Raw genomic sequence first — 27,014 nt, forward strand, 5'->3', positions numbered from 1 at the left:
ACTTCAAAGGCAGTAGCCTTTAAGACTCAACTCCAGTTCCAAATTTCTATTTTTTCCCCCTCCTATAAAAGGTCTCATAAAGGTTCTTGGCTTTACACAGTGTGAATATTCACACCAAACACCAGGCTAACTGACTTGACATTCTCAATCATAGGAAGCCCAGCATGACAAAGAACAAAGAGGCAGGAGGTCTATTTCTAAATTTGAGTATTTGGGAACCTTTCTAGTTAGTGGCTTCTCATTACAACACTCGGCGTTTGGTTTTAGGTTTTCTTTTTTTTTTTCCTCTTTAAACTGGGGGTTCGATAAAAAACAAAAGTCCAAGAAAATGGTTTTTTAAAAATAATATGTGGAAAACTTCCTCTAATCTGGCAGAGGAAACCAGACATTGCTACAAGTAATTTTAATAAGATTTTTTTTTTAGTTCTGTGTTAATTTATGATTGATTTCCATGGTAACATTATGGAAAATATCCAGTAAACTGAAAAATCTACTGCATTAAATGTCATTCTCCACTTCTGACATGCACTATAATAATAAGATATGTATCTCTTCTTTTGAAATGCTAACTGGGTTTTTGATACATACACCAGACTTTCCCAAGGGAATATAAAGCAATTATTTTTAGCCAGGATTTTATTATGTTCTTTCCACTAAATTTAGTTCAGTGTCAGAATTCACCAAGCATAATGCCTGTATGGTCTTAAGCACTGGATTACCTTTACAGCACACGGAGAAATGCATATTTGGGAAAGTTACTTTCTTACCTTTGGAACTTGCTCCCTGGGTGTATGGGATATTAACAGTTAGAATCGCACTTCTGCACAAGACGAATACCATGCTACTGCATTTACAAAAGATCATAGTTGGTAAGTCTTCTTGTGAAGCTATCACAGCAGAAACTTACCATGTGTTCGTTTTTTGTTTTTTTTTTTTTTTACACCATCCTAAGGGTTTTCATGTTTTGATCCTGCTAGATTTGATGAAATAATTGGGCAAGTACCAATTGCCAAGAGTTCATCAGTATCTTCCACGTCTATTCCTGTTTATAGCAAGGACACCCTCCTTAGCATTTTTTTTTTCTTTTTGCATATTCTGGGCCTTTCAGATTTAAAACCCCTTCACAAATTCTAATATCAAACTGACCTTTGGCAGTTTGGACTAACATAAGCAATGATTATAAACGGGGGATGGGATGGCCAAGGAACAGATGATATTTCTATATGATCACTAACACCAACGGTTTTTCCATCGATTTATCTTTGGCCTTGACAAAAAAAAAAAAATCTGTCTTAGGGATTAAATGGCCCATCGCAAACATATCAGAACCACTCTTTTTTGATCTAGTTTTCTTATCTCATAAACATTGTCATCCTCAGCTTTCCTGTGAGGTAAATACGTGCTTAAGAAAATATAAGAATTTATCAGGGGTACAGACGAAGGAAGCAAACGAAAGGTCTTACTAGTTTTGACGCTGTAGTGGATGACATCCCGGCAGAGCTCCAACAGCCTGTGGTGTGGCTCTCCTGTGTTTCTCATGTCCAAATCAAGAAGCTGTTTCAGCTGTTCAGGAGGCCGCCACTCGCAAACCTAGACATTCAGCAATGGCAGTTAACTGAGCACCCACCGGAGTCAGGTCCTAACGGAGTCAGGACGTTACCATCATGGACCCTACCCTCCTGCAGCTCCCAGACAGGTGGGGGAGACCGAGATTTAAATGTGCCACCACAGTTCAGCGTGAAAAGGCTGTGAGAGTGGCCCAGATGTCATTGGAACCAATGAGGGGCCCCATCTTGGATTTGGAAGGTCAAAGACTTCCTGGAGGAACCGATACATAACCAAGCAAAGATTAGGCAGCGGGGTGAGGCAAGGGGCACTCTAGGCGGAAGTAATGGAAGTCATAAAGGCTAAAAGATAAGGGGCACATCTCAAGAGTGAAGTTAGTTTGGTGTGGCTAGAGCATGGGGTTTGAGGAAGGAGAGGCCAAGAAGGGAAGCTGGCACGCCACGATAACTTCCTAGTCTCTCTGCTTGTGCCCCTATCCTTGGCCCATACAGTCCATCAGCCTAGCAGCCAGAATCCAGAATGATCCTCTTGAATCGAAGCTATGGTCGTTCCTCTGCTGACATATCTCAGGGGTTCACTTCCTTCAAGGTAAAGCCAAAGTCCTCACAATGACTTAAAATGATCCTGTATGATCTGCTTCCCTCCTGGTTGGCTCTGCCCTGCTAACGTGCTCTTCCTTAAATAAGACCAAGAACCCCCCCCACCTTGGAGTCTTCCCACTGGCTGTGCCCTCTGACTGGATGCTCATGTCCCAAATGTCCTCACGGCTAACCTCCTCTGTTCTTTCAGAGCTTTGCTCAAAGTCACTTTCTCAATGATAGCAATCCCAATTCCCTTATTTAACATCACGAGCTGCACCCTGTCCCTCTGTGTCAGCCCCCCCCCCAACTTTTTCTGCTCTTCCTTTTTCCATAGCACTTGCCACCTTTCAACCTACCATGTAATTCATTTATTATGTCCCACATAATGTCCACAAGAGCAGAGATGTCCATCTGTGCTCGCTGCTCCCAAGTAGCTAACACAGTGCCCACCACGTAAGAAGTGCTCCATAAAGACGTGATGAACAGAAGGATTAATGAATGACTGAATGGGATAAACAAGACTCTGATCATGACAGATTTTCTCTGGCATGTCACAGAGTTCAAAATTGGCTCGAAGACAGACGCTGAAATGTTTGGGACAGGGGAATGCTATGAACATATTTGTGTTTTGGACAATAGCTTTAGTTGCTATGTGACGACTCCAAGTGAAATTGGAAATGAGGGGTTACTGTATTAAACCAGGCACGAGAAGGTGGTATTCTGGATGAGGTGGATACCAGTGGAATGAAGTATTTCCACAGATATTTAAAATGCAGAATCAATAGAACCCAGAAGTCAATTACACAGTAAGGATGAGGGAGAAGAATGGGCCAAGGACAACCCTCAGGTCTGTAGCTTGCGTGCATGGGTTGAAGGTGGTGATGGTGGGGTGGGGGAGGCGGGTGGAGAATCTGGTGGGATGTGGGGTGGGGATGATGAAGTTTAAGCGTATTTAGTCTGAGGCCTCTCAGGACCTCCAAAGGGAGTGCAGCAGTTGATCTGAAGCTCTTGTGAAAGACAAGAAACGCAGTTCTAGGCATATACTATGAAAATACAATGTGGATAACATGGCTCAGAGAGAACCTACCACTAAGAAGAAAGGCACGGGATCTCACCTGGGCACCAACAACACTTAAGATACAGGCAAAGGGAGAGAAGCTCACTCGTGAGGTGCAAGACAAACCAGAGAAGCAGGGACAATCTGAGAAGAGTTTAGTGCTGCTAAAACAAAGAAAAAAAGAATGTTTTGAGGAGAAGATGGTCATCACTATCGAATCCTACTGCGAGGCCGAATTTGATAAAGATTGAGAAGTGCTCATGGGATTTATCAACAAGGAGGTGTTCTTGGCAATACCAGTTTGGCTTAGAGAGGTGGGAGTGAAGGCCAGATTGCCATGGAGTGAGGGTGTGGGAGGTGAGGAAAGAGAGGGAGGGAGGGAGTGTAGACACTCTTTAAAAAGTTAGGCTGTGGAGAGGAGGAGAGAGACAAGGGAGTAGCCAGGAAGTCAGGAGACTGGGAGGTGGGAGGTTGGGGAAAGAAGGAGGAAATGCTAAGTTGTACAAGAGGTATGAAATTAAAGTCTGATGTGAGAACCATAATAGGCAGAGTTCAATCAAAAGTGAGACCATCGAAAGGAATGACTATTGATACAAGCGTATCTCAGACACACTGCAGGTTTGGCTCCAGACCACCTCAATAAAGTGACTATCAGAATAAAGTGAGTCCATCACACTTTTGGTTTCCCAGTGCCTATAAAAGGGATGTTTACACTGTCCTATATATAGTGTGCAATAGCATCATGTCTCAAAAAAATGTCTGTACCGTAATTAAAAAACACTTGTTGGGGGAGGTCATTGAGAAGAGGTGACCACCCAGGTGACCCACAAGCTGGACCCAGGCACTTGGAGGCTACTCACCCCCTCCCCGTCCTTGGAATGTGGGTTCAAGTCGCATTTCCGGCTCTGAGGACACAGTCTTGAGATGACGTGTTGTTGAGAACAGTCGCACAGTGTATTTGGCTGAACCCAGTTAAGGCCTCTATCTATCTCTGTGTATATAAACTTTCTAGATGAGGCAGGCAGGCTCAGGGATCCGCCCATCTTGCTGCCGCCCAAGACAAGTCTCCTACGTAAGTTCCCTTTGCTCATTAAAACTGCCACCACCAACCTGGAGTGGCCTGTTCGTTTCTTTGGTCTCTCCCTGCCCTCTGCCAGGAGCCAGTTTCAGATTTCACCCAGGAAGCCCCTGAGGAGATTATGGAGCAACACTACTTTATTGCTAAAAGACGCAAACCATCATGGGGCACAGGGCCTTGCCTCAGCGTTGATGGCTGCTGTCTGATCGAGACGGTGGCTGCCTAAGGCTGGGGCGGCTGTGTGGCAATTTCTTAAAGTAAGACAACAATAAAGTTTGCTGCATCAACCAGCTCTTCCTTTCATGAACGGTTTCTCGGTAGCATGTGATGCTCTCAGCATCTTGCCCACGGTAGGACCTTTTTCAGAACCAAGGGCAATCCTCACAAACCCTTGCCGCGTCCTTGTCAACGAAGCTAATGTCTTATTCTCAATCCTTTGTTGCCGTTTTAACAGCCTTCACAGCATCTTCCCCAGCAGTAGATTCATCTCAAGAAACCACTTTCTCTGCCCATTCATAAGAAGCAACTCCTCATCCGTGCAAGTTGTATCATGAGATTGCAGCCATGTAGTCCCCTCTTCAGGCTCTGCTTCTAATTCTGGTTCTCTTGCTGTTTCCACATCTGCAGTTACTAACCCCACCAAAGACTTAAACCGTCCAAGCCATCCATGACGGTTGGAATCAACTTCTTTCAAACTCCTCTTAAGGTTGATATTTTGACTTCTTCCCATGTTTCACAAATGTTATTTATGGCATCTGGAATGGCAAATCCTTTCCAGAATGCTTTTTTTTTTAATTATTTTGCCCATATCTATCAGAAGAATCACTCTCTGTGGTAGCTATAACCTTACAAAATATATTTCTTAAATAATAAGACCTGAAAGCTGAAATCACTCCTTGATCCACAGACTGCAGAATGGGTGTTATGTTAGCAGGCATGGGACCATTCATCCTGCACATCTCTATCAGAGCTCTTGGGTGACACTATGTGCATTATGAATGAGCAGTGATATTTTGAAAGGAATCTCTCTTCTGAGGAGTAGGTCTCAACTTTGGGCTGAAAATATCGAGTAAACTATGTTATAAACAGAGGTGCTGTCATCCCGGCTTTGTTGTTTCATTTACGGAGCACAGGCACGGGAGATTTAGCAACGTCCTTAAGGGCCCTGGGATTTTCAGAATGGTCAGTGAGCACTGGCTTCAAGTCACCAGCTGTATTAGCCCCTAACAAGACAGTCAGCCTGCCCTTTGAAGCTTTGAAGCCGGGCCTGGCCTCTCCTCTCCAGCTTAAAAGTCCTAGGTGGCATCTTCCAATAGAAGGCTGTTTCATCTGCATTGAAAATCTGTGTTTAGTGTAGGCCTTTTGGATAACCTGCTGTAGTTTCTGTGTCAGCACTGGCTGCTTCACCCTGAACTTTTTTGTTACAGAGACGGCTTCTTCCCTTACACCTCACAAACCACTCTCTGCTAGCTTCAAACTTTTCTTATGCAGCTCCCTCACCTCTCTCAGCCTTCCTAGAATGGAGGAGAGTTAGGGCCTTGCTCTGGATCAGCCTTTGGCTTAAGAGATAACGTTGTGGCTGGTTTGGTCTTCTACCCAGACCACTAATGCTTTCTCCATATCAGCAGTAAGGTTGTTTTACTATCTCATCATTCATGTGTTCGCTGGAGTGGCACTTTTTCATTTTCTTCGAGAACTTTTCCTTTATGGAGCCACGATGTGGCTAACGGATGCGAAGTGCCTAGCTTTTGGCCTATCTTGGCTTTCAAAATGCCTTCCTCACTAAGCTGAATCATTCCTAGCTTTTGATTTACAAAAATTTTTTTAACATTTTAATTTATTTTGGAGAGACACAGAGTGACAGAGCACAAGCAGGAGAGGGGCAGAGAGCAAGAGGGAGACACAGAACCGGAAGCAGGCTCCAGGCTCTGGGCTGTCAGCACAGAGCCTGACGCGGGGCTCAAACCCACGAACTGTGAGATCATGACCGGAGCTGACACGGGGCTCGAACTCACGCGAGATCACGCGAGATCATGACCTGAGCCGAGGTGGCCGCTTAACCGACTGAGCCACCCAGGCGCCCCCTAGCTTTTGATTTAAAGTGAGAGACATGCACCTGTTCCTTTCATGTGAACACCCAGAGGCCATTTCAGGGTTATTCAGTGGTCTTATTTCAATACTGTTGTGTCTCCAAATAGGGAGGCCCAAGGACAGGGTGGAGAAACCGGGGAACTAACTGCCAATGGGTAGAACAGTCAGAATACACACAGTTAAATTCACTGTCATATGGGTGTGGTTTGTGGTGCCTCAACACAATTACAACAGCAACATCAGAGATCCCTGATCGTAAGAAATATAAAAAATATTACAATATTTTAGAATTTGTTATCATATATAACAGATGTAATAATGAAAAAGTTTGAAATAATGTGAGGATGACCAAAATGCAACACAGAGACACGAAGTGAGCAAATGCTGTTGGAAAAATGGCACCAATAGACCTAGTAGATGGAGGGTTGCCACAGACCCCCCAACTTGTAGAAAACATAATATGTGCAAAGGACACTAAAGTGAAATGAGGCATCCCTGTATACACAACAACATGAATAAATCTCAGATGCATTTTGCTGAGGGAAAAGTGCAAGCCTCAAAAGGCCTCTTGTGATAGAATCCCACCTATCTGACATTCTGGAAAAGGCAAAAAAAAAAGTACGGGCACAGAAAACAGGTCGGCGGCTGTCAGGGGCTAAGGCGAGGGGCAGGGTTGACTATAGATGGTCCCAGGGTTGATTGTAGAGGGGGTGATGGAACTGTTCTATATCTTGATTGTGGTGTAGTTACATGACTTATCAAACTCATATAACCACACACCGAAAGGAGCAAATGTTACTAAAAGTAAATTATAACTTAATTTTTTAAGTTTTTTAAACTTTTATTTATTTTGAGACAGAGATAGAGAGCAAGCAGGGGAGGGGCAGAGAGAGAGGGAGACAGAATCCCAAGCAGGCTCCACACTGTCAGCACAGAGCCCAGTGTAGGGCTCGAACCCATAAACTGTGAGATCATGATCCAAGCTGGAGTCAAGAGCCGGGTGCTTAGCTGACTGAGCCACCCAGGCGTCCCTATAACTCATTTTTTTTTTAATGTCTGTAAGAGAAGGCACTAGAAGTAATCAACTCACAAAGTGTGGGGATGTATCTGAAGGTCACCTTTCAAAGGTGCCTTGTTGGATCTCTGAGAAAGTAGACTAGATTCACGACATAAAAATTCCACCTCCTTCTCTCAAATTCAACATAGCTTTCAACCCAACTTCACATGGAGAGACACGGTGACTGTACTGCAATCAACTTGTGGTTCCTTAACTGATAACTTAGGATCTTAAGTCTCCCCTTCTTGTCTTATCTCCCATTAGTCCCCTACATGAGCCCTTCTTTCTGGGCAAAATGTCCCTTTTGCAATGCTCTTTCCATTCTTTTTGCCTTCCCGCTTTCTTCAGCACACATGGGTCGGCTTCTTTCTGCCCTTCAAAATCTTACTTGACCTTCACAACCCACATCAAAGCTCAGACTGCCCACTCCTCTGTGAAATCCCCGAAGTCAGCCCCAATCACACACATTTATCACATTCTTACTGGGACCCCCTGTTCTCTTGTCCAGTGAAAACTTATCCTTCCAATTAGACTATAAATTCTGTTCAAAGCTGAGCTTTTATCTTATTTGTCTTTATATCCCCCAGGGCCAAATATAATGGCTTACCCGTAGCTAATACTCAGTTAATATTTAATGACTGAATAGAGGCCAATTAAAAAGGAAAAAAGCTTACGAGCAAAGCAGTGTGCTCCAAAGTAAAGCCGGTCCAAAATATTTCACAAGTACAGATAAGACCAGAAAATATGCAATTATAAATATGTAAGCAAGAAATACCATCAGTGATTTTGCCTGGAATGTAGCTATTCTAAGTTCACGAGACACTTTCGTCTTTATTCCTATTAGTTTTCCCAAATGCGTGTGATCAAAAATTCAGAATAAATACCGTTCCACATTCAAAATCTTTTTTAAACGATATTTATTTTTGACTAATAGAATTGGAATAAGAATCCCTCCTATACATCTATTTGTTGATACTTCAACTCCAATATGAAAGATAATCAATGTGATAAAGGATTATTGAGCAATTATAAGAGACATACAGAGGAGAAGTTCAAAGCACAGACTAAAGCCAGGCTGCGTGGATTTTCGTGCCAGCTCTAATACCTACTAACATGTGACCTTGGGCAGAGGACTTGACCTACTCTGCCTCACTTTTTTCCTCATCCTTAAAAGAGAGTTAACATATAGTCCCTGCTTCTTAGTGTTTTTGTAAGGATTAAATGCACAAATTCATATGGAATAGTCCTGAGAACATCACCTGGCACACAGAAAATACTCATAAGAGTAGATGTTATTAGTAATAATTGAAGTATCAATTTGAATCTGAATTGCAGCCTGAATTTGAAACCCAGGACCAGTAACTGGTGCCAGTCAGAAGTCAGACTTCACCAAGATTTCCAGTTGAGCTCAGACAAGCTCCTGAGAAGGACCTTTAGATAAATTTTAAAACTTTTCATACCCTTTTCCCCATTCCGCTTGTGTTTTACCAGTAACAAAAAGGATGTGCCCATGACAATGGAGAGCAGAGTATTTTTTAGGGCGTGTATAAATCAGATCATCAGGTTATTTATAATCAACACAGTTACAGCGCAGAAGCTTCATTCCTGTGTTTCATGCCCTCATGGTCAAGGTCTGAGGTCTCAGCCAGTCTCCCAAGAAAAGATGGCTGCCAAAGTTAGGCACCAACCCTCCTAGGAAAGTAGATGCTGGGGGGAAGGGGGTGGGGCTCACACTTTGTTTCCCAGGATCCCCTTGAAACAAAGGTAGGAAGGAAATAATAGCATGAGCTTCCCATTTTCCCTTACATTGAACCACCAGATTGGGAAAGAACCTATCTTTCCCATGCCTCAGATTTCTGACAGGTGTCTTTTATTTTTACCTTCTCACTGACATCCGTAGCCTTCAAAACCACCTCTTCCATGATTAGCCTACAGGCCTCTTCCACAAATTTTTCTCCTGCTTTTGCATCTGTTGTGGGGCCGTTCAGTACAACCCCATCCACGAGAACGGCACTCTTCTTACTTGGAACCATCTCTTGTTGATGGGGGTCTCCTGCAAGCACACAAACAGATCATGTCTGAGATGGAATCTAATCAGATCACAACAAAACACAAGGGGAAAAATGGGTCACTACCCCAGCTTCGAATGGTGTATCTCTTTTTTTCAATGTTTTTATTTATTTTTGAGAAAGACAGAATGTGCGTGGGGGAGGGGCAGAGAGAGAGGGAGACACAGAATTGGAAGCAGGCTCCAGGCTCTGAGCTGTCAGCACAGAGCCCGACGCGAGGCTCGAACCCATGAACCGCGAGAACATGACCTGAGCCAAAGTTGGATGCTCAACCGACTGAGCCACCCAGGCGCCCCATATCTCTTTTAATACATGTGGGGCATTGAAGCTGACAGTTTTTTTATAGTTCCCAATGGCATAATAGAGTTAAGGAAAGAAAGTTCTATTTTCCATTCCTGCAGCATCTTGTTTAGCATCAGGGAGTGCGGAGGAGCTCAAGAAATGTAAATTCAACCTACTTTACTCACTCTTGCAAACACCTTTCAAACACATGTACAAAAAGATGATTGTAGACATAAGCCCATGTCTCTTTTGTGCACATACACTCTTCTGCAATTTGTTAAGGACTGCCATATATTCCTTTTGTAGGAATAAGTCATTCCTGAAGAAAAAATGATCTCTAGGTCACCTCTCTTAACTTTACATTTGAAGCTCATGCTTAAATGACCCTCTATATTAAAGACACTGCTTTTGTCCCTGAGGGCCCCTCCTTACATGTACTCAGCCACTTTTTTCTGGAAGAAGAAGAAAAGGAAAGTGAGATGCATGATGGTTGGTGTAAACCCACATTTGATACCCTTAAATTTTTCAAACTTTCAGTTTGGGCACAGGCAGAAAGATGGAACAGAACATTTTCAGGAAGGTACAACTGCCAGTCAGTGACTAAAGGTTAAAAGTCAACATGGAAATCTATATCTGAGAATAAAGGTTACTGCCTACCCAAAATAGCCCTCCACAAAAATAATTCTGGCAACTTCATCCAAACATTCCACCAATATCCGCCACAAGCTTTGATTCAATTTTATTCTCTCTCTAATCAGTGTCTCTCTTTCCTCCTGTAATGTGCATTGTGGAAATTTCCAGAAACATATGCCAGTGGCCCATAAGCGTTTCAAATATTTTTATGTTTACTAAAGCATAAAAAGCATAACAGTATTAACATTTATTATGCCTTAAAGTCCGTCTTTTCCTCAAAGTAGTTTATTTTGGTAAAATTCTGTGGCTTTACTTCTGTCACTGGCAAACCCAATTGGTGTCCATGGAGGCAGATAAAAATGGCACAGGCAGATTCCCCAATTTAGGAAAGCCGGGTTCTGCAGCAAAGGATCAATCTTTTAACCTCACGCTGAAGGGTAAACCATCCAGAGCTCCAAGGACGGGTTTCAGTTCCACCCTACAGTTTGACTTATCTTTCACTTGAAAGGGTGCATTCAACATGGCTCAGGGCCAAATGTGGAAGCCCAGGGTTTGAGCTTTCAGATGGGAAGCCTGTAACACCTAAAGGCACTTTCCTCCCTCCCAGTTTTAGGTTCTAAAAATAAACTGGAAAAGAGGGCGATTATTCAGGGAACCCTGGTTATGTCAGTAGGCAGGGCTATTATTAGGCAGAGAGAAAAAGTTAGTTTTTTTAACCTCATTAGTAGGATTTCAGGTTTTTATCGTTCAGGGAATAGCAGTCACTCTGTAGCCCTCTCAGAATCAACCAATCTCTCTCTCTCTCTCTCTCTCTCTCTCTCTCTCTCTCTCTCACACACACACACACACACACACACACACACAAAATGTCAAACACCCACTTGCAACCAGAAAAGCAGTGAAATTGAAACTAAAGTCATCTTTGTCTCCACAGCAAAGAAATCCCCATATTGCATGCAATTGTCTGTGAGAAAATCTATAAAAACTATAAAGAACTGGAGACAGATTATGCTTCTTTTCTTGATATATACATTCTAATTCTATTGCCAGATGTGACAATGTGCCTCTTCTTCCCCATGCTTTTTCCCAGGTTGGAAAAGACCCTCTGAAGGTTGTGTAAGTAGGTCAAACTGTGATCTTCCGGGATATGTACCCAGGATTTCCAATCTAACTGCTAGTGTGTATAGTGGTTAATAATGAAGTCTTTCCATGGGAAGAATCTTCCATGAAGAATAAATCCAAAATATGACTGTTTTTCATCACCCCTTCCCCTACCACCTTAGTCCAAACCACCATCAAAAGCTTGGATAAGTGCAGTAGCCTCCCAGCTAACCCTTGGCTCTCACCCTTGTCCTGCATGTCGTATGGACTGTGCTCAACATAGTAGCTCTTATGTTCCCTTGAATCGATATGTCAGATCAAGGCTGACTTAAACCATCCAATGGCTCTGTATCTCATCAACCAAAAAGTCAAAGTCCTTATAATGAGCTCTAAGGCCCTAAATGATCTCCTGTCCCCATCATCTCCTGGACTTCAAACCTCATCTATTACTACTGTCCTCCAAGCTCACCAAGTTCCATCCACCTTGGCCTCTTCACTATTCTTCACTCTTTTCTTAAACATGAGCTTCTCAAAGAGGCCTTCTTGATGACCTGATTTCAAACTGTAGCCACTTCTCACCTCCACCTTCTTTCTTTGCTTTATTTGACTCAAAATTAGTGACCATGATGTGACATATAATATAAACTTATTTCCTTATTTGTCTAAGTATCTGTCTCTCCAATAGAGGTTTGGCTGTATAAGCTTCTGTCTGTTGGTTTCACTTGTGTTTCTGTAACACCTAGAAAGTACCTGGCAATTTATAGGAGTCTGATAAGCCTTTGTTGGCTAGTAAATAGAAGAAGCTCTCCTTGACCCTTCAACCAACCAATGATAATGTCCCCTTCTCTGCGATGCCATTGTAAGTTACCTGACTAACTGAGCGGGAGACAACTTTGGCTGGGGATGGGGTAGATATAGAATACAATTCATACAATCCATGGCCTACAGAAGACACGGAGGAACAGGAAGAAGAACAGGGAACAGGTTCAACAGGAAAACTGAGCTGTAGCCTCTGGACTGTGAAAGGAAACTGTACACGGAGGTTCTCACTTTCCTCTCCTCTCCATACTTTTTGCTGCAGCCTCTCTCTTTCTATGCTCTCTCCTTCCTTTTCTTGTAGGAATTTGACTTCTGAAAGTCAGTCCATCCAGCCTCACCCTCGGAACCACACTTCCAAATGTGAAAGGCAGTTGACCCCTTAAACTCTGACTTGTGAATGTCCACCGGCTCTCCAATCCCATGCCTCCCAAAGCTCTGTATGAGATCAATGTTTGCTTTGTTCAAAGAGATGCGCAGATTTCCCTGGCGAGCAAGCAATACGTTCAACTTCAAATGTTGTTTCAGTTATTGAGCAGTGGCCTCTTCCTTTGACGCAGGATTAAGTAAATTCACACGGACGAAGACTTAAAACAGTGCCTGCTACGTAGTGGGCACGCGAAAAAAAAAGGCATTAATATTAGCTGGCTCAATAAATTTTAGCTAACAGTAACAGGCAACCAATAATACTTATTAAATACATAAGGGCACGGAGGAGAAATGAAACTCCATGTGACAGTAAGCTACAATCGTAGAAAGGGAAAATCTGCTCGGCGTGGTCAAATGACAAGGTAATGAACTCTAGACCAAGGGGCCACAGTGGAAGAGTAGAAAGAGGGGCCACAGAGTGGGGGGTTGCCCCGTAAACGCAGCAGTACTTCCTGCCAGAATGTTCAGGACACAAGATGGCGGTCATGCAGTTCAGCCCCCACTGAGCGGGCAGCTCTCCACACCTCCCGCCTTGTCACTCTCCAGCTTGCACTGTGGTTTCCGTGCAGCGGTTTGATTTCTCGCACCAGCCTGTAAAATCCTACAGGAAAAGGATGCGTGGTCACGTCAGAAACCCGTTCAGCAGCTAGCACGGGTAGGCACTCAGTAACTCTGAGGACCGCCTGGCTAACGGCAGAGACGTCTGGGAAGTCATCTTACGCAATCCCTTCATACAATCCAAAGATCCCCTGCACAACCCAGTGGCCACGATGTCAAGTCAGCTGAGTTCTAGTCTCGACCTCTCTCCCAAGCTCCCCGATCCTGGGAGAGTACAACCTCTTTATGTCTCAGCTTCCTTATCCACAAAATAGGACACAAAGGAAAGTGCTGGGCTGGCTACCAGAAAAGCTGAGTAAGATTCAGATGCCTAAGTCGCTACTCAAACGATTTTGTTCTAGGCTGTGTTCAAAATCTGGAATTCGGCAAGCGCTCTAACTTATACTAACGCTGCTGAAAAACACACTAATGTCCAGCTGGACTTACGATTCACTGTTCTGGTGACCGCTAAGGTCCTCCCAAAATCTAACAGCTTTAGTTGTCTAGGCTCTCTCTAAACTTTAATACTTAGGCATTCATTTCAACAAGCCTGTAGCCATCATCTGCCACACAGGCCACCAACCAGTTTAGGGGCCAAACACGCGAAGTGGATCATTTCCTCAAGGACCTCCAAGTCTCACGGGGAGATTAGGGCCTCAAAATGTATAGCCACACGAGACATGTCTACAGGCTACGTGTCCAGCTCTGTTCTCGAAGTGTTACAGATTTAACAAATTTAACAGTCGCCAAAACTCCAGTTATGTATTCCGTGTTACGGCTGAGGAAACTGAGACACAGACGGTTTAACTGGCTTGCCCAGCGTCACAGAGCTAGTAAATGGTGAAACCGGGGTAAATAACATACTGAAGCTCTGGGGAGGACCAACAAGATTCTGTTCCGCAGGCATCTACAGTTCGTAAGGCCATGTCTGGGAGGTAGTAATGACAGCAAGATAAAGTAGACTCAATTCCTGTCCTCAGTTCACCGAGAGCCTCAGAGTACTGAATAACCAACCAGAGGACAGTAGGTGTCCAATGGCATGAGAAGGACCCCCATAAGATGTTTTGAATATAAACTATGCCGACATTCGTGGTTAAAGCTCAGGGTTGTAAGAGAAGTCGAGGTATCAGGGGAAACTTCTGAATTAGAGGACGTGTCTTCTCCTTGAGTATCGGTATAATGAATAATCATAATTTTAAAACTGCATCACGTAGAATAGCACCCCACTGACAGCTGGAATGGTCACAAAAATTCCTCTCAGCGTGACTTCACGTATGCATTTGTATCATTTCCGCAGGCTTTGGCAGTAAGTGGGTACATGTCTAATTTCTCTTCCACAGGGCTCTGAGCCAAATACGGGGAGACTTCTTTCAACTATCATCTAAGTCTCTCTCTCTCTCTCTTTTTTTTTTTTCTAGTTAGAACTACTCCAGTTTCTTCGATGGTTTCTGATAGCCCATGGTCACGAGTCTGGGTCAGTTTACTTCTTATAAAAGGAGGCATAGCACAAAAATCCAGGTGTGGTATCCCCAGCTCTAGAATACAGTGAATTCAGGGGCGCCTGGGCGGCTGAGTTGGTTAAGCATACGACTTTGGTTCAGGTCATGATCTCGCAGTTCATGAGATCGAGCCCCACGCTGGGCTCTGTGCGACAGCTCAGAGCCTGAAGCCTGCTTCAGATTCTCTATCTCCCTCTCTCTCTGCCCCTCCCCCACTCATGCTCTGTCTCTCTCTCTCTCTCTCTCTCTCTCTATCTCTCTCTCAAAAATAAATAAACATTAATTTTTTTAAATTTAAATAGAGTGAATTCATATTTCCCGTGCTCCGGTCACCATGATTCCATTAATAAGGCTCCCATGAGCACCCTAGCTGATACCAAAGCTTAAGCTTTGAAACCAGGCAGATCCTGGTCCAAATTCTAATTGTGCTCCTGTGATTTCATCCATGTTATTTACATTCCATGTGATTCAGATTTTTTATCTGGTGAAGGGAGGAAATAGCCATGTCTATTTTAAGGAGTCACTGGAAGGGTTAAATGTGGCAAAGCATGTAAGGTGCTGAGCAAAGTGCCAGGAACAGTCTAAAGAGAACAAGAAATAGTAACTATTAATGTGACTGAGTCTATATGAACTCTTTTTTGGCACCCACATTCCACTGTTGGCTCAGGTAAAAGTTAGAATTAATAGCCTTAGATCTTTATCAGAAAGTCTGCCAGTTAGAGCCAAGAGTCCCATCCAAGACTCTTTAATCGTTAAGAGAAAATTAGCAATAGGAAAATAATGCTTGCTTCCAAAGGATAGGAAGGAGGAACAATAGATCAAAAGAGGAATCCAGGCATCTGGGTGGGAGCCAAGGAACGCTTCCAAAAACTTGTGCAAAAGACAATGGGGACCAAGGGAGGTCTGAGAGTCGGGACCTGGAAAGCCCAATAGGCCAGTCCAAGATGGGCATGAACATCAACGCCTGCAAAAGAGGATAGCATTAATTAATAAATTAACAAGGGACAATTACCAAGCACCCAACTTGGTGCCTAGGGATACAGAGATAAGAAACACAGAGTTTCTGTCCTCAAGTTGCTAAACATCTGAAAAGAGAATATTTAGGGAGACAGAGTGAAGGAAAATACGGCTGAAAGAGCAAGTTGAAGAAACACCCTTCTGTTCTGGAGTTTTCTACGTCCGGTGTCTCTTCTAATCTTAAAAGAGCGGATGCCTAATTTACTTGATGTACCTGGGTGGTACTGCTGGGCTCGTAAATTGTTTGCATCCCTTTCAAATTTCATGCCCGTTTTTAAGCCATTTTGTTGTCTTAAAACAACATATCAATGAGAGGGTAACTATGGGCAACCTACAATTAAAAAGACTATAGAAAATAAACAAAGATTAATAAATAACAATACAAGGCATTGGCCACAAAACCTCTGGAGATTTGGGTAATAGTAACGAATGTAGGGATTTAGCTTCTGAATCTACCTCTGCGATGCTGCAGAATCACAGAGCCTTTTTAGGAACTGAATGATTTCCACAGTGCAACCCACAAATATGACGACATAGGAGTAAAAGGCAAAACTATGCTCACAATATTATTCAGCTAAAGAGGGGTGGCTACCCATAGGCAGAGAGAAAGAAAGAAATTAAGAAATTAGCTGAAATCCACAGTGAATCAATATCGCTTATATTTACACTTGGTGAAATATTTACTGAATATTGTGTGCAAGACATTGGGATAGGCACGGTGGGGGAACTCAGAGATGAATCAGACACACAGATGGTAACCTCAAAATCTCGTAACGAAAATTAGACATGTTTACGAATACCTAGAATCCCATCCAGAGGGTGTAAAGTATGAAGCTTGAGGTCAGACAAAACACACTGAAATTCCAGAGAAGAGCTTCTGAATGTGCGAAGCAGAAAGGCCACCTGGATTAGACGGTAGTTAGGATGACCATTCATTCAACCATTCAGCAAATACTTACTTAGTGCCCGTCATGTGCAAGATGAACAAGAAGACACAAATTTACATTTACTCGGGTCGACAGGAGATGTAGTCAATAAAAAGGCAAACAGATAGCCAATTAAAATAATTGCAGGCTCTAATAAATGCTCTGAAGGAAATTACTTGAATGACTCAATAGAATAAGGAGAAGAAGCTATTTTAGATCTGGTCCTGGGAAACTATTTCTAAGGGAACCAGATGTAAAAAAGATGTGGAGAGAGAACAGCCTCGCAGGAAGGAACAGAAAATGCAAATAATCTCTAAATTGGCCCCTGAAAGAAACAGAAAAGGACTGTGCAGCCTAAGTGGGAGGAAAAGGGAAAAGAAGGAACCAAGTGAGCTTTGGAAAGACCGACAGGGAGCAGATCAGGTAAGGTCTTTTATTCTAAAAGCGACACGAAGCCACTTAAGGGTTTTAAACAGAGGAGTAACATGATGGGATTTACATTTACAGACGATTAGTCTGATTCCACGCAGAGGCGCGTGTGGACGTAGATTACTGAGGAAATCCTGTGGAAGGTCCAGGCAACAGGGAACTGAAGCTTTGATGTGAAGGTAGCAGTGGAGATGCAGACGAGTGCTGCGCTACGGGAGACATTTCGGTGGGAAAGCCAAGAGGACTTGCTGGTGAACTGAACGCAGGGGGTAAATAAAACAATAGGATCTAAGGTGACTCTTGGGTTTGGCAAACGGTGGAGCCCTGAGCTGATATGGGGACCGCTAGAAAATGGCAAGTTAGTCACGAATGTGGCGGGGCAGGCTTAGGGAATCAAGATTTATTTCTCATTAGTACGAATTGGTTGTGATGGGGTAGAAACAAACGTCATGGCAAAAACATTCACGATAAAAAGGCAACGCGAACCAGGTAAAAAACAAAAAACAAAAACCAATGAATGTGTATGTTGGTGTCCAGGAAATCCCAACAATTTGTTTGTCCAAGAGGCAAGATCTATAAATGGGAGAAGTGAGTGTTGGGAGGGTGGCATGGGGACTGATCTTGCAGTAACTTGAATAGAAAGAATTTAGGTGTTACTTGGTGGGCAGTAGGAAGCCTTATCTACGACGGGATAAGAAGAGGGCTTTAGAAAGATTTAACAGGTGTAGAGGTCAGATGGCAGATCAAGAATTGGAGGTGGGGAGATAGGATGGTGACAATCCAGGCCAGGGAGCGGGAGAACATGAACTAGGCAGTGGACAGAATGGTAGGTTTGTATTTATTTTAACGTCTCCCCATAATAGTGCTGCTGTAAACTTGAAGCCAGGAATCCTGTGTCTTTCTAATGAGTCCTAAAGCTGTCCAAAGACAGGATAGTTTCCTATTCTCCAGGAAATCTGTGTTCTAATGATCTTTGGATGATAAGGTGACAGAATAAGGCGAGAAAAAATCATTTTGTGCATCCATGCATCAGTTCCTCTCTTGCAAAGCACTGGCGAACATATAACATTTTTTGGAGGTGACATGTTCCCATCACCCAGGGTTTTGTTTTATGAGATCCTGTTGTGTTAGCATCGCGGATGCTAGTCAAATGATTCAGATTCTGTTGAAACACAAAGGCATCCCCTTCAACAAAAGAGGTGGGTGCTTAAACACCATCCATTTTCTGAGAGGACAAGTTCCTCACCAGGGAGTCTAAAGCACCCCCCAAAAAAATAGCTGGCAGAGCCCCACCAATAGCCAATAAATGCATGGTGTCCCATAAACCCTATTTATGTATTTATGTATTTATTTATTTATTTATTCACTTATAATTTTATTTTTCTTCTAGACAGTGGTATAAATGGTGCCCCATAGAGTGTGCAGGGTACAACCTGCACAACTGTAAACAGCAGCCCAGGCTGTTCGGCTACTCAGACAGGCCTTAGTTGTTGTTATTTATTTGTTTCGGTTTGTTTTCTTTTTGCCTTTTGACCCCCTTCGTCCATTTCTCCTACCCTGACTCCCCATCTCTGGCAACCACCCATCTGTTCTCTGCATCTATGAGTCTGCGTCTTTATGGGTGGTTTTTTGTTTTGTTTCATCTTAAGATTCTACATCTAAGAGAACTCATACAGTATTTGCCTTTCTCTGTCTGACTTATTTCACTTAGCATAATGCCCTTGAGGTCCATCCATGTCACGTCAAACGGCAAGCTTTCATTCTTTTTTAGGGCTGAAGGATGTTCCACTCTATATGTATACACACATAACCACAATTTCTTTATTCAGTCATCCATCGACGAACATTTGGGTTGCTTCCGTATCTTGACTACTATAAATAATGCTGCAATAAACATAGGGATGCAAATCTTTTTCATTTTCTTCAGATAAATACCCAAAAGTGGAACTGCTGGATCATATGATAATTCTATTTTTAATTTTTTGAGGTATCTTCCTACTGTTTTCCCCGGTGGCTGCACCAATTTACATTCCCACCAACAGTGCACAAACATTTCTTTTTCTCCACATCGTTGCCAACATTTGTTATTTCTAGTCTTTTTGATATTAGCCATTCTAACACGTATGAGGGGGTATCTCGCTGTGATTGTCATTTGCATTTCTCTGATGATTAATGACGTTGAGCTCCTTTTCATGTACTTGTACATGTACAAGTACTTTTCATGTACATCTACACGTCTTCTTTGGGAAAATGTCTACTCAGATCTTCTGCCCATTTTTTAATCAGATTGTTTGAGTTCTTCTGTATGAGCCATGAGTTCTTTATGTATTTTGGATATTAGTTCCTTATCAGACATATGACCGGCAAATATTTTCTCCTATTCAGTGGGTTATTCTTTCATTTTGTTGATGGTTTCCTTTGCTATGCAGAAGCTTGTATGATGTAGTCCCAGTTATTTATATTTACTTTGGTTGCTCTTGCTTTTTGGCTTCAGATGACAAAAAAAAAAAATCATCTCTAAGACTTATATCAAGGAGCTTACTGCCTTTGTTTTCCTCTAGGAGCTCTCTGGTTTCAGGTCTTGTGTTCAGGTTTTTAATCCATTTTGAGTTAATTTTTGTGTATGGTGTAAGATAGTCCAGTTTCATTCTTTTGCATGTGATTGTTCAGTTTTCCCAACACCATTCATTAAATAGACTGTCCTTTCCCCAATGTATATTCTTCATGCCTTCGTCATAAATTAATAGACCACATGTGTGTTTATTTACAGGCTTTATTCTGTTACATTGATCTATGTGTCTGTTTTAATGCCAATGGTATACTATTTTGATTACTATAGCTTTGAAATATAGTTTGAAATCATGGAGTGTGATGCCTCCAACTTCTTCTTTCTCAAAGTTGCTTTGGCATTATGGGGTGGGGGGGTTCCATATAGATTTTAGGATTATTTGTTCTATTTCTTTGGAAATATGCCACTGGATTTTGATAGTGATTGCATTGAATTTGTACATTGTCTTGGGTAGCATGGACATTTTAACAATATTAATTCTTCCAATCCAGGAACATGGAATACCTTTCCATTTTTCTGTGTCTTCTTCAATTTCTTGCCTTCATGTCTTGTAGTTTTCAATGTATATGTCGTTCACCTGCTTGATTGAATTTATCCCTGGTTTTTTATTCTTTTTGATGAAATTACGAACAGAATTGTCTTGGGGGCGCCTGGGTGGCTCAGTCGGTTAAACGTCCGACTTTGGATCAGGTCATGATCTCATGGCTTGTGAGTTCGAGCCTGGCATTGGGCTCTGTGCTGACAGACAGCTCAGAGCCTGGAGCCTCTTCAGATTCTGTGTCTTTCTCTCTCTCTTTGCCCCTCCCCTACTCACACTCTGTCTCTGTCTCTCAAAAATAAACATTAAAAAATTTTTTTAAACAAAATAAAAACAAATAGAATTATTTTATTTCTCTTCCTGAGAGGACATTATTAGTGTATAGAAATGCAGCAGATTTTTATGTATTGATTTTGTATCCTACAACTTTACTAAATTTGTTGATTTGTTCTAACAACTCAATTTTTTGATGGAGCCCTTAGGGTTTTCTATTTATAATATCATGTCATTTGTAAATAGTGACAGTTTGACTTCTTTTTCCATTTGGATGCCTTTAATTTCTTTTTCTTGCCTAATTGGTCTGGCTAGGATTTCCAATACTATGTTGACTAAGAGCAGTGAGAGTGGGCATCCTCGTCTTGTTCCTGATCTTAGGAGAAAGACTTTCAGCTTTTTACCATTGAGGATGATATTAGCTGTGGGCTTGTCATTTCTGGCTGTATGATGTTGAGGTATATGATCTCTATACCCATTTTTTTGATAATGGATATTGATAATTTACTTTAATTTCAAAAATGCCTTCCTTTTTCACTGGACACGAGGCTAGGAATTAGGTAACCTTCTGAGATTTCCGAGAGAGTAGGTTTTCCAGAGTCATTTATTTCTATCGCTTGAGTAAACATTACTTGACAAGCTGTATGTGCTGCTACTGTATATCTTAGCTTGTCATATTGATAAGCAGCTCTTAAAACCACCCACACCCACCCACCATCCCACCTCTAAGCCTTATGAACTTTTCTGATGGGTACAATTTCAGCTTGCAAGGATTTGAAGGTAGTCAGGCTCTATGAGAAAATTGAATCTATTATATCCACATAGTACATTTCAGCCCCATCCTCCAGCCCCAGACTGGAGAACTTGGCTATGGAAGAGACGCTTTCATCTGGCTCAGTGGCGACTCTGGGACCAAGGTGCAATATGTACACTAGGAACACTACTCACTGTGTGTCCCTCTCCTTCATTAGCCACTGCCACCCTCGTAGTCATTTTTCACCCTGTGCCATTTGGCTCTTTGTCCTCCTTGACTCTCCATGTTGCTTCTTGTCTACATATATTTGTGAAACCTGAGATTTAACTCACTGCTGTGTCTGTAAATTAGCCTTGTTGACATAAGGCTAAGTAGCGAGAATGCCCATTTTTAGTTTCCTTGTTTGCTTAGGGCATTTGGGGCTTAACCAGCATCCCAACTGGAACGACCCTCCCACCCACCCCCAGACACAGTCTTGGCATGATTGTCAATTAAGGTTATGCCCTTTGGTGGATATCTCCAGGTACCAAGTATTTCCAATCTCCAGAGTTGTCTGGGCTCCTATCTTTTCAAAGGTCTAATTATTTACCTCTCTCTCTAAATCAGTGAATTCCAAGATCCTTCCACTGAATTCCCCCTAAAAGTGAGCTAGACTCATCCTGTTTTCTGTGACACCAGAGAACCATAACTCATACTCTGAATAATTTGGTTTCTGTAGCCATTTCCAAGTAAGGAAAGTTAAATCCAATTAGACACACCTTAGTATACTCTACGGACCCTCAGAATTCCTCATCTCTTTTTATCTTTTTCTCCAAAATTTAGGGATCACCCAGATACTGTCAGAAAGCAAATATGGTGGGTTTTTTTTTCTCTTTTTAAAAATATCCCTCTCAAGAACAAGTCTGGATGATTGAGGTCAACAAGTAGAGTACTGTCTTTGCAAAGAGTTCAGAACGATACTGCCAAAAAGAAATATAACGCAAGCCACAGATGATGCCACCTGTGTGATTTATCTTTTCTAGTACTAGATGCCATACAGGAAATAAAAATATAATGGCTCTTATTTAAAAAAAAAAAAAACAGGAGTTAAGATTCACCGGATATTTTTAACGGATCAGGTACTGAGCCAGGCACCTTGCACAGATCACTTCATGTAATCCTCCCAATAAGCCTATGATGAAAATATCTTTATTAACTCCATTTCACAGATAGAGTAACTGAGGCCAGAGGGAATTAAGAGGACTGCCCAAATCAGACAGCTAATAAGTGGTAGAGGCAGAATTCAAAGCCAGATACCCTGAGTTCAGTCCGACATAACGTTGATAATTACCACACTCTACCTTTCTTTTTTTTAAGAAAAGGCAAACGAGAAGATACTGCTTCTTGTGTCTCATCAGCCACACTAAACAATTTGGACATATATTTTGTACTCCTAAAGCAATAAGCAATTATCTTGGAACTATGCATTAAATTGCAATGTGCGGCAATTTAATATATAGTTTTAAAACCAATTTGCTCAAGTGTTGACTTCAAAATTTTAAATGTATTCCATTTAACCAGCAATTTAAATGAAAATTTAAATAAATGCTATAAATGGGTGCCTCATTTGCATGATCTGTTGATTAACTCCGATGTGAAGCTCATCTGTGCCCAGGGTTCTTCTGCCTTCTAGCCTAGGCCTTTGGCAGATCATCTTCTAGATGAGCAGAGACAGTAACTCTCAGCTCCTTAGCACCTCAACACACATGCTGTGACATTCACATGAGGCCAACCTCAAATGCAGAAAACTGTACTTAGCAAAACTCCTTTATGGAGGCTATTACAAGTGATTGGAAGGAACATACCACGAAGCTGTTGGAATGGCAGTAAGACCTTTCCAAGAAGCATCTTTAAGGAAAATCAGATGATCTAAGCTGCCTCCTAAGGAGAGAGGACTCTGGCCCTTGCAGGGCGAACACATTGCCGAGCAGAGTATGCAAACGTAGGGACAGAGTTGAACTGCTCAGTGAAGTAGAAAAGAAGGTGAGGCTGCCCCCAGCACCTTCCTTCTCATCCTTTATGCTACACAGAATCAGCCTTACCCCATATAAAGTCAGAGAAAATATTCTAAAAAATTTAACCTTCTTGGGAGCCACCACAGTCACATAAACTACATTGTAGATGGTGCCCCTGAAGTGGCAAACATGGCTGCCCAGGGGGATGCCCACACATCTCATTGCTGCTCTGATGTTGACAAATGAAGTGCCCGTAGGACACTGCATAACAGATCATAAAGACATTGGCATGGGTGCGTCCACAGCTGAGACCCAGTGAGGCTTGAATTTGGGTCCATCTAGAATATGTGCCAAAGTGGGTTTGGGGCCAATCTTGCATAGGAACATGGGATCTTAGAGCCTGACCATCACTTATAGATCATTTAGCAAATATCCTCATTTTGACTTTGAGAAAATTGAGATTTAGGGGCACACATATTGTTTGATGGTCATGTACCTCCTTCTATAGGTCTACCAGAGCCTGTAAGGGCTGTCCATACTTCACCTCTCATAAACATCTGGAACTTATTTCATAGAATAGTAGCTACCATTTATCTAGCACTTCCTATGTGCCAGGTTTGGGTTAAGTCCTTTACAAATAATAGCATATTTATCCCACACAGCAACCCTGTGAAGATACAAACAACTAAAACTCACTCTGGTTAAGTGAAACACAAAAATAATTTATTGGGAGGAGGTATCAGTTATCTACAGTTGTGTAACAAATGACCCCAAGCCTTAGAAGTTTAAAACAACAATGATGTATTGTTTCTCGTGATGCTGTGGCTTGTCTGGGTGATTCTGCTGGTCTTGCCTGGGCTTACTCACACAACTGGATCAGCTTGTGCATTGGCTGGGAGTTGAGCCCATCTGGAAAGCCCAGGATAGCTGGACCTCTCTCTCGACATAGGCTTTCATTTTCAAAGAGATTAGACTGATATTCCTCACAAGGTGACAGTAGGTTTGAAGATAGTGAAAGCAAAAGCTACAAAGCCTCTTGAGGCCTTGGATTGTATGTCACACAACATCACCTCTGCCACATTGTGTTGATCAAAGCAAGTCACCAGAACAAGCGGATTCAAAGATACAGAAAAAAAGCTCACCTCTTGACGACAGAAGGCAATGTCACATTGCAAAGTGATACGAATGCTAGGAAGGAATAAAGGAATGTGAAGCCATTTTTTTTTCAATCTACTAGAGTCTACCCTCTTACCAAAAATTATTCATACTCCTTCCACCCACAAAATACACTTATTCCCATCCCCAAACCTGCCCAAATCTTGTCCTATTATAGAAACAGGCTTGTAGTCCAGGATCGCTTCTGATTTGTGTCAAGTCTACAAACATAAAAGGCTATTCAGTTGCAGCTGCTCTTGGTTCAGGGACCCATAAACTAAACACACAGAGTCTCAGACACCACACTCAACATAAAATAGCAAGAATACGATTACCACCATAGACACTCCCAGGAAAGAACGGAAGGCACAGAGCCAGCCACTGGTCCACAGCAGTTCTGAAATCTAGCCAAGGACATATTGCGCCTGTTGCACGGGGTTCTGATTCTGCCCGCTGGGGTGGTCTCCTAATCCATTATTCTCTGCGGCTCTTGGATCTGCGCTCAGACAGAAGAGAAGCAGTGGCCCGGCCTCTCGGACAGTCTTTGATGTCAGATACCGTGGGAGTGGTTGCCGACATCCCAGCACATATTGGCTTGTCCTTGTCTCTTCTCTTCTCATCTGAATGCTTGCTTGTTGATTCTCAGGGATGGAAGCTACACAGAGAAACAGCTTTCTTTCTCCAGCTCCGTGCACGGTCACACTTTGGCAACTGTACCCACCTGCGTTCCCAGGCTCCTCTATAAGCTCTAACTTGCCCTCTCTTGCCAGTGCTTCAGGGGAGCTGGTTAGTGACTTGACTTTTATCTGATTTCCAGAGAAACCCTCTTGCCTCTTCACGGAATTTTTCTTCCTCAGCCTCTCCCATAATTGGGTAAGGTTTAATTTCGATAATAAGCACGTTATGCCAGAGTACTCCTTACGCACAATATGTTATTGTGCCTCATCTTCACCCTACCCATACGAGTTACACACATGCTGTTTTATAGGCAAGGACGCTGAGGATCACAGAAGTTGGGTAAATTGCCCATAGCTACACAGCCAAAAGGTTTCAGAGCTCAGACTTGAACTCAGGTCTGACTCCTGAGCCTCTGCACGTGACTCCTATTCTCCATCCACTGGGAGAAGAGGGACGGGGACAGTGGTGCGCCAGTAAACTGGTTTCTGAAGAAAAAGGCCCTGACTGACAGCACTTGTCTAGTTTCCTGGTGTGAAGACTCCCGTCAGGCTAATCTCAAGATACTAACAATCTGATAATTCGCTTACAACATTTCTGAATATTTAACACTCTCACGAGCTGGTAGGAAGTGGTTTCAGCATACCAACGATAGGGAACTAGGAAAACAAAATTCTTCACTAAGGAAATGGAGTGATAGTTAACAAAAATGGAGTAGAGTGGTTCTTCAGGGGCGGACCTGTGCTCAAGCAATCCCTTCCAAGTCAACTGTCTTTATCCCTCTGCCTGCAGCCTATCTTGGCAAAACCTTCTCTGCCCACTTATGTGGCAAGCCTGAAGTTCTGAAAAACGAATACCCATACCTCAGCATCTCCCACCAATCACCAATAGAAATTAATGTCTAAATATCCAGCTCGTTTGTCTTTCATAGGGGATGACTCTGAGGTGTGTATTCTTCACTAACACCCCGAGTTCCCCAGTAGAATTAAGCTTCAATTACGCACAGGCTACTTTGCTTTATCATGTATTCTCTGTTGGCTAGCTCTGAAACCACCTTCCAAAGTAACTACTTACACTTCTACCCTTGACTTAGGTCTGCTTCTGAAAAACTCAAATCAAGACAAATGATTACCATGTTTTGAACGCCCGTGGCCCAGACAGACACCGCACTGGACATTAACACGTGTTTACGCAACTCTTTATGACATCTTGTGTGGCAAGTTATCATGCCCAACTGTACAAATATGAAAATGAGGATCAGAGAAGTTCATTAACTTTGGGGAGCTCACATAGCTGTTATAGTAAATAGCAGAGCTGATATTCAAACTATGATTGATTGCAATGTCTCTTCTCTTTTCACTAAACCACGCTGCCTCTCTCACCAGGGAGACTGGACGCATACACGTGAAACAATAAAAGAACAATTAACTGCTAAACTGACATACTGTATTGAACACTTCTGGACAAAACTGTTCATCATACATATGTTCCACAATTACTTTCTGGAATTCTCTTTTGTTGTGCCATCAACTTGAAAAATAAGGCCACCAACAAGTATCAGGAAATTCAATTTTTTATGGATTTTCTTTCTTCTCTATCATTGCTTCATACAAATTAGGTACTGAAACAAAACTGAGCTGATGGCATAACAGAATAAACCATGATGAAAGTGCATATGAAGAAAATATGTTCCCTGGATATATTTTTTGGCCCACATAGCATTTGAAAGAACAGATAAGATATGTCATAAAATACCAACTAAGTCTCTATTGATTTTGAAAGTCAATGCAAAGCATTAGGAGATCAAACAACACAATATCCAGAGTGC

The 27,014-nt window shown here is 42.4% G+C and overlaps 1 protein-coding gene across 1 annotated transcript in view; it reads right to left on the minus strand.

The window, feature by feature from the left end:
* Positions 1–27,014, minus strand: part of GADL1 (glutamate decarboxylase like 1) — a 166,438-nt gene that overhangs the window by 126,810 nt on the left and 12,614 nt on the right. Inside the window, exons 2-3 of the mRNA XM_027040854.2 lie at positions 9,311–9,483; positions 1,464–1,590 (exon numbers count right to left, since the gene is read on the minus strand). Of these exons, the coding sequence (XP_026896655.1) occupies positions 1,464–1,590; positions 9,311–9,483 (300 nt within the window). The remainder of the gene's footprint in view (positions 1–1,463; positions 1,591–9,310; positions 9,484–27,014) is intronic.

This window comes from Acinonyx jubatus, chromosome C2 (genome assembly GCF_027475565.1).
Source record: "Acinonyx jubatus isolate Ajub_Pintada_27869175 chromosome C2, VMU_Ajub_asm_v1.0, whole genome shotgun sequence".
NCBI lineage: Eukaryota > Metazoa > Chordata > Mammalia > Carnivora > Felidae > Acinonyx > Acinonyx jubatus.